Here is a 12,881-nt window from a genome sequence, read left to right on the forward strand (position 1 = left end):
AAATTATTTAAATACAAAAGTATATTTTTGAGCTATGAAGTCTCTGTCTATGTAATGTATGGTGTGAACTTGGAAAAGTAAAATCATATTGCGTTTCCGTGAATTAATTCATTCCTGTCAAATGGTGCTACTTCTTTTTTAAAACCAATAATAAATCTACTAAGAAGTTTTTCTTACTTTGAAGTGCAGAGGAAGTGGATTTGATTTTTTAAACTCTTGTTACGGTATTTTTTATTGATTGTTCCAGAATTTTTTTCTCAGTTTGTGTTAAGAAAGTGGAAGAAAAATGAATTTCTTGAGTGAAATACACATTTTTTAAGAAATTGTCATGGAGACAGGAAGTATTTTCAAAAGGAATTGGAAATTTCACTTGACATGACTTTGCTGTAAATTGTACAATATTTTCTTTATTGTGATCAGTTGACCGATTACAAAGGTATTGAAACAGTAACGGACTTTATTCCGTTATGCACCATAAAATTATTGTTTTGATAATTACAATTTAGACAAAACTTTTGTGCTGCGAGTCAAAAAAGTGCGGTAACATACCAAGAAGCAGGTAAGACAGCGTTCACTTTTTGTGAAATGGATTCTAGTGTTGGGGTCTGTAACGCCTCAGGATACAGATCCTCTATGCAAGAAAAAAATTCTTTATCATTGTTCGTTTTTAACTCTCAAATATGTTAAAGCCTACATAACATAGGATTTATAATGCAGTACTTTCGAAGTTTTCTGAAGCTGTCAGAGTGCATACGATACGTCTTAAAATTTTAATATGGCCGATCCCCACGAGGTTATTTGCCATCGGAATCGGAAAAGTGGAAAATATATTTAGTGAGGCAATTATCTAAACGAAAGTTAAGGATTGGGAATCAATAGAGGATGTTTCCAAGAAGTTTCTCGGACATAGTGCATAAAGTCGTGTATCTTATATAATGTAGAAATTTTTGTAGGAAATTCAATGACAATGAACGAAGAGCATTGCCTTCATAAGCATCAAAACAAAAACCCAAAAGAAATTATCGAAATATCAGGATACTAAGAACTGCTGTAGTCAGGTTTCTTTCGATATATAGTACGAGGTAATCACCCTCGTGACTGTAAATCTCTCTTTACACATATAAGTTTATTGTAAAACAAACCTTTTATTCCCAGTGTTTTATAAAATCATACACATTGCACTTTTGCCTCTATTTCGATTTCATGTATGGAAGAACCGTTGCATGTTTTTTAATTTTAATAATTGTTCTATAAAAATCTTGACTTTAAATAATCTCTGCTACAGGTCTAAATTACTGTAGTAACGATGTATATATTAGGGATCTCTAAATGAAATTTTGTCTTTTATTTATTACTAATAATGATTTCTAGTGAATTTAATATTTTTCCTCTATTATATTTCTTAATAGATTGTTTTTCTCGTTTACAATGCAGAAAAACTGAGAATAAAATGGATGAATGTCTAGTAGCTCAAGAAAAACTGCATCCAAAATGTGCTCAAAGGGTTAAAGGATTGCAACAACCTGCTTGCCACAGTCTAGCTAATTCTTGTAAAAAGGATCCCGTTTGCAAGTAAGTTTATGAAACAATATATTATAGTTTATCGTATATTCTGAATCATATAATATTGTTCTAAGCAGATTAAGAGATATACTTAAGGTTAATGGACTAAAAAAAGTTTCTTTGGCTCAATACTACCTTACTGGTTCCAGTCCGCATAGCCAGAAACTATAGTGTCTTCTTTCACTTAAAAAAACTATAGCGTGTCCTATGATCCGGAATCTGAACTTCTGGGGCGATATATTGAATAATCAGATTGTGTTAATCAAGTTTATTCCACCTACGTAGGGGAATTTTAGAATTCCCTGATTTAACTGAGAACTCTATACTGACGTTGCGACAGGCTGATCTAACTGTGGTACATCTTCAGCTTCCCTGATTTAACTGAAAACTCTATACTGATGTTGCGACTTGCTGATCTATCTGTGCTAAATCAGCTTGTATGCAAGACTCCAAAAGTGCGTTACCACATGCAATCAACTTTTCCTGCAATAACAGGCAACTCATAAAAATTCGGCTTTTCGAATGGTTGCCAAACGAATTGTGTAAAAAATTATTGTGTGGCAAACTGCAAATAAGAGAATAAGACAAATTGTTCATAATCGTGGCGGAGTTGGATGACATGTAAAGTTACAAAATGATCTTACTCAAGCAGCTAAAACAAATGAATGGCAAGTTACAGATATCAGAGGAAAGAATTTCTCTCTATCCCGAAAAAAGAATCAAAAAACAAGAAAGAAACCCATAATGTATAGGTTTAATAAAAAAGCCAATCCCAAGAAATTCAAAATTGACACTCGATAGGCAAGAACAACTGAACCGAAGTGCAATTAACCGTAGAATGGCAAGCATTCGTAAATTTTACGAAGCGCATTAAACTTTTGACGGGTACTAATTAATTGTTGCATTGGTAACTCTCTCAGTCCGACTATTCCCACCCCGTGCTGTCTCAAGGTCAGTGCAGTGGCGGCTTCCGCTCTAGTCGGTTCTTTACCCCTGATCTGAGGGCGTAGTCGTGAAAATTACGAATGCTTGCCAGTAGTGTTACGTTTTCTTAACTAACTTTTTTATTTTGTTTTGGTGGTTGTGCGGTGAAAACGTTTTAAATATCCCATATTTTTAGTCAGGACATGGCGTTAAGTTCGTCTGAAATAGCCAAATTGTTAGACGATGAGTCTCCAACATCATCTAGTGATGAATCCGAGGAAAGTGGCAGTGAATTACATGATAACATTTTGTGTTATTCTGGGTCAGATGATAACGAACCGTCCTGAGATGAACTGATATCTGACTATAAGTTTGAAGACACTTGGCCAAAGAGGAAAAAAAGAAAAAGACCAGCAAAAGTGCATGATGACATGTGTGGGATTGAAAAAATCTATTTCTAATTTACTATATGTTATGGATGACCAGCAGCCAGTAAATTCATAGTCATCACAAGGGCCATCTCGTCATAATGTTTTCAGTAGCAAAGCACTTCAGTTTCGTCCGTGCAGTTACAACGTTCATCTACAATTCAGCAGCCAAGCCCTTCACTTTTGTCCCAGCAGTTACATCCTTCATCTTCAGATCAGCATCTTCAGATTATGACAATGATAACCAACGTTCTTCGCCTTCCATAATAGGTCCCTGCTATTCCCCGGCAAGAAAACAAAAGGACAATATGCAAGATTTGTCCTTACCAAAAAAGTCGAATGATTGCAAACTATTGTGATCAATGCCGATAGCCGTTTTGCGCCAAACATCGAGGTATGGTGTGTGTCGCATGCACGGAAGAAAGTTAAATTTCAAATGTAGACTTTGCGTACTCTGTTTCCAAGTTATATCACAAATTTATGCGTAAGACTTAGTATCCTTGCTCTACTTAGTAAGTTTGAGCAAATTACGCTTAATTTGTCAAGTTAAACATATATTTAGTTTATATATATTTTCATTTACATTTTTCTTTATCATTATGCAATATTTTTTATATTGAAATATTTGTATAACGTATTCTTTTACTTAGGTCATATAGCTACGGTATTTTATTGAGTACTAAATAAACATTCACAATATGTATAAAATATTTACTTATTTTTTCATAACCTTACCCAAATTTGAATTTATATTATAGTCGTAATATTTACTAATGCTTGCTAATAGTGCTTCTCTTAACATGCTTGCCATTCTAGGGTTAAATTAAGTGAATACGGATTTCCTATTATAATGAAAAAGTGACTGGGTGGGGCACGGACCCCTACAAATATTTGATCAGGGGACATCAAAAGTGCTAGTAATAGTATGTCAGATGTGTGTAAAGGACACGAAGAGTTGCAAGAAAAGTTTACGTATGAACCAAAAAAAAAAAAAAAAAACGAATATATTTTTTCTACCGAAAACAGTTTATAGAGCTGAAGCACCAACTAAAAGTTTCGAAAGTTGACGTTCGAAAGGCATAAGATGAAGTGTATTGAAGTGTAAGAATTTATGCCCAGACTCTGTACACATAAAATGAGGGAATACGGCTTTCGAATTTTCCTGGAAAAGAGGTACGGACACATACAAACATTCGATCACGAAAAATCAAGAGTGCTGATAACATTATGTCAGATAAGTATTAAGGACATGTAAAAGTTGCAACTAAACATTCTGAAATAACCAAAAAAATAAAAGAATACTGCTTTTTTAATTTTCTAGCAAAGAAACGGTTTTAGGCTGAACAAGCTCCTACCGTAAGTTCACACCCGAAAGGTTAGAAGAAGGCAACCCAAGTAAATGAAATTTTACTCATATATTTTAGACAAAAATCAGGGAATACAGGTTCTGTATTTTCCTTGAAGAAAGGGGTCGGATGGGCACACACCCCTCCAAACCCTTGAACAGGAAATATGAAGTGTTATTTACAGTATGGCAGACGTGCGTAAAGTACATGAAGAATTGAAACACAACTTTGCGGATGGACAATGCGTTAAAAAAGAAATTAATACAGGTCATTTAAAATCAATAGCTCAAACGATAATTAGAATTGAGAGGTTTTTAGAATCCGTTGGCGTGCATATTATTTAAGAGGATTACCACGGCGGGAGTGGTAGTAGCGTATATATGAATGTATTTTCAAAAGAGTTTCTTTGTTTATCCTGTCCGTTGGGCTATACCCAAAAGGACTGGTATGTGAAGCATTGAAATAGGATAATACATAATAATATATTATATTCGTATTACTTGCTGAAATGGAAGGTTTTGGTGCAAGTAAATATGTTCAATTCTAGGAGTTTGATTTTTTAGTATAAATTTCATTCAATTTTACAACAAACATAAATAGCTCAGACCCTAATTAACTTAGAAAGATGATTTATCCCCGAGGGATAAAGCTTTCCTGCACTCACTTCCTCGTTTTATGAATGAGGTAGTTCAACAGCCTAGGGATAAATGAAATGTTTTCTCTTTTTATACATCAAGATTTCGAGGAATGATGTAGGTCCTTAAATGATAATAATCTTTATGTGAATTTGTTGCCTAAAGATTGGAACAAAATAACTCCAAAACCTCATCCAAGTAAATGCAATGTTATTGGTAAATATTACACCTATGGGGTGAATCCAGCTGTATGTATGTTAATAAGATACAAATTATTTATTTCCAACGCAATCATTCTTTTCTGTATAATACAATTTCGAAATGCATATTTTGATATTTTGCAATATATGACATTACAATAATCATTATTATCTGCTCTCAGAAACCGGGTATTAACAACTCTGTGACGCCTAGGATGATACAGTAGTCTAAAGTATTCACGGTCTGACCTATATTAGTGTTGCCGGAAACGAGAAACTACTGATGGATGGATTCATGTCTCCTTGAGTCTTGTAGGGCCACAGTGCACATGACTGCTACATGACAATTCTTGTTTTATCCACAGCGTAGATCCAAAAAATGGTAATACTTTTGAGGGTTGGATTTTAGTAATGAATCGGATATTTACGACTTCTGACATTAGCACCAAGTCTTGTAATCAATTCATGACACATAAAGCAATAATCTGTCCATTGTTGACGTCATCTATTATTGAGTCACCATTACCTACTACAGAAAAGATTTGAGCACTGCAAGGAATGAGTAGAAAGATTTTCTTGCATCTCAAACTTTACTTGAATTCATTCGAAAGCTATTTCTAAAAAAAAAAAAAAAAAAATTTACTTTTCATGTCATTAGCTATTCTTGTTTTCTGACGATTGTTATCGAGCTCTCTTTTGTATTGCTTCATTATCCGCCTCGAAAGTTTAGTTGATGTACAAAGTAAGTTTAGTATGTTTGGCATGTGTTTATCTGTAGTATCTTTATGGATAATTGAGCAGAGCGAAGCGAAGCTCTTATACCCGGGTTAGCCGTTTGGTTGTCCGCGAACTCCTCCTAGACCGTTTGCGCGATCTGAACCAAACTTAGCACGCTGATAGAGTATGTCGTGCTGAGTGACAACGTAGGTCGAAATCAAAAATCCGATGTACCATCGAGGAATAATCACCAAAAAACGCTTCCTCCTAGACCGTTTGGCCGATCTGAACCAAACTCAGCACGCTGATAGAGTATGTCGTGCTGAGTGAGAACATAGGTCGAAATCAAAAATCCGATGTACCATCGAGGAATAATCACCGAAAAACGCTTGCATAGACTTAACATGGGGAAAAAGTCATGATTACGGAGTTTAAGCTCGCTCAGCTCATTTCATTGCAATCGGGTATATCCATTGCATTCCTAGTTTTATTTCATGAAATATTTTCTCTAAAACATGTCTACTTGTGGAACACCTGCGCACTCTTATATAATTGGTGTAAATCTAAGCTAGAGTCACCTGAGATGGAAGATACTCTTCTCAGAACTATTCCACACATCCTCGCTTTTCTACACAATCAGCTTTTAAGCAATAACTGATGCACATTATTAATATCTTCAAAAGTTTCCTTATCAACTGGTTCACATCCTCTGGCGGCATTGTGTATGATTTTAGTGATTTCCTAGAAACCTCCCGTGTTCTCTATATAATTTCCTGAAGCAGAAGACAAGTAAGTTTATTGTAAAATGCTGCTGATTTGTACTAAGTAGTTAGTTACAATGCATATGTTAGGAAAGTCAGAAGAAAAGATAAAAAGTGAAACAAACCTACAGTTTTATTAATAGAAAACCTCTATGTATCTCCATGACAAAGAAAATGCAACTTACATGTCCCGTCGTACATAACAACGTAGTTTGTGTTTAATTCCAGCTATTAAGCATTGCACAGTGTCGACGGTGCATTTCCTCGATGCTGCCGCCCAGTTTCTCTTGAAGTGTGCCATGTTGCGTACTTGTTATCATTCTTTCGGAAGTTGCGTATGTCAATTGCCCACTATCTTTCGATCTTTGGAGTTGTGGGCACTTTTGGTTCATTCATGTTTTTCCCTACAAACTCGATGTTCTGTTGATTGAGCCATAGCATAGTGTGCTGTTGCTAAGTCGGGCCAAAACAAAGGGGAGGCCCGCATGCCTTTTATAGAATGGCAGCAGTCTTTCTTTTTGACATTCCTTTCGGTACACTTCTGTGTTTATGGTGGATTCTGCATTTAAAATACCGGAGCGCAACCACAGGAGGAGATTGCCTGCCATACCAGTACTCTTTTCCCATATTTTTCGACTTCACGTAGCTCTGTGTAGAACATACATCTCCAACATTGCGTGCAGTATAAATTGCAGTCCCAGAAGTGTTTTTGAGTTCTCTTTTACGTACGTTCCATCGTCCATTAACATACATTGCTCTGGTGACTTTAAGTTGTTGTCATACAGCTTGAGGCTCTTGTTTGTTCCGTTTTTCTGCTTTTGTGTTTGTTTCGTACGTTTTTGCTTCGTATAGGACTTCAAATTGTCTGGCTTTCATACGCTGAATCATTCCTATGGACGTTCTCGCTTTCATAGCAAAATCCCGCACAGACGGAATTTGGCCTATCAACCGCACAAATTCTCGGTCGAGTCCAGGGTTTCTGAGACCCTTTTTTCGCTAGGATCTCGGCATATCTCCAAAGCTGTAACACTCACCGAATTTATCAATGACCGATTTCACAGTTGTATGATGAACCCCACACTTTTTTTGCAATCTGACTCTATGTTATGCTTTTGACAGTGTAGCAATTGTGCAGGACTAATCACTTCTCTTCAGGATTCACACTGGACATTCCACATTCAACTGGAAACACAGCAACAAGTACTCAGCTATACGTTACAATACTGCAACTGAACAGGTGGTTCCAGGTTTGGTCGTTTATGCAGCCTCGCAAGTGCACACCGAATACCCGCAATGTTGCTACTACTTTTCGATACACTGTCCACTACTTACCCATATGTGAATCTTCATCGCATGTTTATTTATTTCCCGCAGAAATTCCAACAGAATGCAATAGAAGCATCTTAGTTCGTGTATCGATGTCAAGTAATAGTATTCTAGAAAGCAGAGAATTAAACACAAGGTCTGATGTCTAGGTAATAATTTAATATAATATTATGCATGACCACTCAGTGAACAAAATTTACATTTCTTGATTTTATTCAATTATCGCTCAGCGGTTTTCCGATGATGTCGGGGCGAATCATACAACACTGCCAATGGATACTGTTATTGCATAAATACCGATAACATTGCTCACTATTCTTTGCATTCTCCTCCTCATCCTTTCCTTGAGTTCTAGTCTTATCGAAACTTTCATTACGAAATGAATATGAAATTTGGAGTGATCTCATAAAAAATTTGTGAACAAAAGAATTTTCAAAGAATAAATTCATTTATTAAAGTAATATTCTGGTTTCATAATAATTTTTAGCTAATGCAGTTGAAAAACAACGGTATAAATTTTCTGAAGTTCGTTGTATACAGAATGCGCAAAAAACAAACCATATTTGGCACCATGTTTTAAGTAGTTAGTTCCGAACACAATGACTAAACGCATTCTGCAGAACAATCTTTCTTTCGAAATTGGGTAACTCAAAATAGATTTCTTTATAACGTCGCCACAATTATAATTATGACACAACCCTATACCTACGGATTCACTTCTTTTCTATATCCACTTTTCTAAATTCACTTTTCTATATTTAATATGTTAAGGCAATTAGTGCGATTCTGACATAACGCAATCTACCCAACCACCAGCGGAATATTCTAATCGTATTAAAGTAGCCAAAAGACGCTTAAATTCGCTGACACATTGTGGTCTGCAAGGGAACTTCTTTTAAGGTATAAGAAACGGATTTTGTGATCATGCTAGACGATTAGGAATATATGTCTATTATTGATACTGTAACAATATAATTATCACTAAAAATTGAGAAAATTTATTCAAAACAAAGTAATACGTCTGACAATGCGAAATTTTTAGAAAGTACAATACAATTATACTTTCTTATTTTTTCTGATAGTGAAATTCTAATCTCTTTAAGAATTATTAGTTTTCACTCCACAAATTTAAAACATTAATTTATATTTCAGTGAATATTCCTCTGTGCGTCTCTTAGTAGTAACACATGCAAATATTAACAGCGATAGAAAAACAGCAAAACAGTAAGCAAAACAACAAAAAATAAGGAACCAGACATGAACAATTTTACGCACAGAACCCCCTTTGCATTAAGTCCGTTGGCAAAACTACAGCGGACTTAATTCAATAATAAATTTATATTATTGAATCATAAATATTTGCTAGACGATTGCCAAATTTTGAGCGTGTACTGTAGTATGTTATCAATTACATTAATTATTTCACTTGCAATATAATTGCACTATTGATACGTTGTTCCTTGTCCGCTAGATTGTTTCTTCTTGAATCAAAATCCATATATATCTTATTACAGCCATTTCATCAGTATCATCCAGCATATTCCTATACTAAATTTTCATTGAACCTTATTGGTCATTTTTTGAAACTCAAAAAGTGTTTTCTTTATTACTATAGTCCCCAAAATTGATACAATGAAAGGCTTTTAAATAAAGCATATTATCACGTTGTTATGGAGGACGAAGGACAGTTTGGTATTGTCAAGAGCATGTAAGAAAAAATTCATTACTTTTTCCCTATAATAATAATTTTTACTTTAACGTGTTTGTGGAGTTCTTTCATGAATGTAAATAAGTATTCGCAATTAATGTGATAATCTTCTCGAAAAGTTTTGATGTTGCAAATAAGTAAAACGGTTATGCTGTTGATGTTAATTATTTCTTTTCTAAGTAGTCTTTTGAGGTTCGTTCTCATTACACATTTGCTTTGTATTGAACAATTTGTTAATTTACTTTTAGCAATAGGAAAAGGACTTTCACCAGATATTGCACGTAGTTTACATTCTGAATATGAATATATCTTCGGGATCAACACTAACTTCGAAGAAAATTTTCGATAACATTGTTTACTTAAATGAAATGTATTTTTTCTTGCATCTTTAAGAAAAAAATAAAGTTATTTTTCTAGTTTTCTTAAATTTATTGAAGAGCACAAAAGCTATTATGATTATATTTTATTACTTTTACTTTATATAAAAAAAATGTAATGAAATCTTGTTAGTTGTAGAGTCGGTTTTAATTACATTTAAGAGAGTTTTAGCAGTAGTCTTGCATTCAATGAAAACATTTCTTGAATTCTTCAACAGGTCACGTTTAGAAAATTACGAACAACGATGCGCTGTAGATAGTGTAACTAAGAAGTGCGCAGGTCCTCCTGCTGACTGTCGGGATAGCTTACTTAAGATTCTCGGCACTCAGCTCCGTTCTAATTGTGCCTGCACTGGAACTGATGTTAGCCAAATTTATGAATGTGTTGGTTGGCAGCGGTTGCTCTGGATTAATCCTTGTGTTGGTGAGTAATATATAATAATGTAATTTTCTCAACAGATTTGTTGTCAGATCATTTTTATATTCTTTATTGTAAAGTGCTATAATTGAGAACACAAAGAAAAAATTAAGAAATATTTAATGTTTATTGACAGTGAAGAAACTTACTTCAGCACCCTAGCTCAATGTAATGTTTTTCTGTGTGGTTACACAGCCTGGATGATGAGATAGAACTATTGAAACCTTAAACATATCCTAATTGAATGATCTTTGTGTGATTTCGTATTCGATGACCTTACGAGATCTTGATGTAACGATTTCAAACTAACTCATTCATTATTTTATAATCCAGTTAACTATCACATTGTTTTATACTTTAGAATACCATTACATTCTGAGATATTATATATAGCGTTAGTCGAATACCGTTAAGACAGCGTTAGTCTTAACAACACACAACAGTCTTAACAACAGACAACAATAGAAAGATAGTTAGTCGAAATATTAGTAAGCATAACATTTTTTGAAGTTTAAAAATATTTATTCCTTCCACACGCCATCACACTGGTAAGAATTTAGCAAGAGAATAAAAGGTAGATCTAGAACGGTAATTCAAAACATGTTTTATCATTTTTCTTTTCTTTTCTATTTTTATTGCCAAATCTTGTATAACATTTAATTTCTTACTTTGCAATTAGAATCATATTTTTCATATAAAAATAGTTTGTAATTGAAACGCATACTGCCTTTATTTTAAAACATCAAAATTTTTCTTTTTTTTCTATTTTTATTGCCAAATCTTGTATAACTTTTACTTTCTTACTTTGTAATAAGAATCATATTTTTCATATAAAAGTAGTTTGTAATTGAAACGCATACTGCCTTTATTTAAAACATCAAAATTTTATAGAGTTACTAGATAAATTGTCATACTGAATTAAAAATTAGTTAATGCGGATAACAAACGTATCAATCATTGATAAATTTAGGATAGTGATTCATGAAAATAAAATAAATAAGCAACCTCGGTAAGATATCCATTTCTAGGCCAAAATAGTAGGAGACTACCATAGCATCATCCATCTTTTTAAATATATTCTCTTGATTTTTTCTCTAAATATACATTAATGCATATTGATTACGGAGAACTTTTTTTTAAGTATTTCAAAAGGAGAAAATGTTTATAGAGCTTACAGTGAACACAAGTATAAAACTATTTTGATTGGCACTGAGAAAATAGTATTTGGCACTTATTCCTATTGTGATTGGCACCGTTAGTAATGCACAACTCAAATGATTTTTATTGATGAAGGACGAGATAGTTTTGCATTGTGTGTCGAAATATGATACTATGAGGTTACTCTTTACCAATAATTAGAAGAAATAACACAATTGTTAATAACGTTTTACAAACAATAACCCGAAGCCTTTTAAACCTCAATCTTAATAAATTTTCTAATACGAAGGAAGGAAACGAGAAGCAATGTTCGCACGATTTGCATTCAGAGTCTGAATATTATTGCTCACTATCATAACCTGGCAGTGCCGTATTTACGATTTTGTTTCTGGATCGCTTTGCTAACTTTCGGAGGGGGAGGGGGCTTAAATGTAAAAATTCAGCAGGACATTTTATATACTTTAGTATAGTAAGTAAGATTTTAAGGAGTTTAAGCCCGGAAGTCCCCCCTAAATACGCCATTTAACCTGGTGTCATGGTCGTCCAAGAGAAAATTTCTAGGGGGGCTCAAGTCCCTGGTTGCTATTTTGTTTTTATTTTTTTTATATTAAGAAAATCTAAAGAAATTTATTACATATTCGTCAGCCAGTGGGATTCGGACCCCTCCTTGCTCTCCCCTTTGGATATCCATGCGTGTTATATCCATATCTTCACTGTCATCGTCCAGAACGTATAGCAAATATGGCTCACAATATCATCAACTTGCAGGTCTTCTAGAATATGTATCTTGTGATCTCTTGGAATGAAATATAAATGAAAATTATTCGTACACAAAAAACGCGTTATTATGTTGTAAGCGTCGAACACATATTAGACATGATTTATTGGAGTTCTTACAGTTTGATTCTGTTTCGATTTCTGAAGAGAAATGCTTCCGGTTCTGGCACTACTCTCACCTATTTCTGGTTCCTCTCTGGCTGTACAACCTATCGTTTCATTTCTGGCTTTACAATCTTTATATCCTACCTTGCTGGTTTTTTCTTCCATATTCTGCCTTAGATTCCTCTCTCTTTCTTTTCGGCTAACCTTTTTGTTCTTCAGTTTGCTCTTTCCGGGCTTCCTTCTCTCTCATTATTTCTTGGTGTCTCTGAAGTGACAACAAACGATATGTGTTCTGAAATCTATTTCCGTTTGTGCTTAGGTGTCTGGTCAATGCAGATGACCAGCGAATCGCTCATAATTTAAATTCTCATGTTTTAACTATCTGCTTGAGCCTTTACTCATCTCAGCACTTTCTGAACATGTTGCACTATCATAATC

The 12,881-nt window shown here is 34.2% G+C and overlaps 1 protein-coding gene across 3 annotated transcripts in view; it reads left to right on the top strand.

Annotated features, from left to right (window-relative positions):
- The window catches only part of Gfrl (Glial cell line-derived neurotrophic family receptor-like), a 621,902-nt gene that overhangs the window by 265,804 nt on the left and 343,217 nt on the right, over positions 1-12,881 (top strand). For all 3 annotated transcript variants that reach the window (XM_081762635.1, XM_081762636.1, XM_081762637.1), the window contains 2 exons: positions 1,435-1,572; positions 10,204-10,409. In XM_081762635.1, the coding sequence (XP_081618761.1) occupies positions 1,435-1,572; positions 10,204-10,409 (344 nt within the window). The remainder of the gene's footprint in view (positions 1-1,434; positions 1,573-10,203; positions 10,410-12,881) is intronic.

Source organism: Thermobia domestica, chromosome 6 (assembly GCF_964235325.1).
Source record: "Thermobia domestica chromosome 6, izTheDome1.hap1.1, whole genome shotgun sequence".
In the NCBI taxonomy this organism is placed as follows: Eukaryota; Metazoa; Arthropoda; class Insecta; order Zygentoma; family Lepismatidae; genus Thermobia; species Thermobia domestica.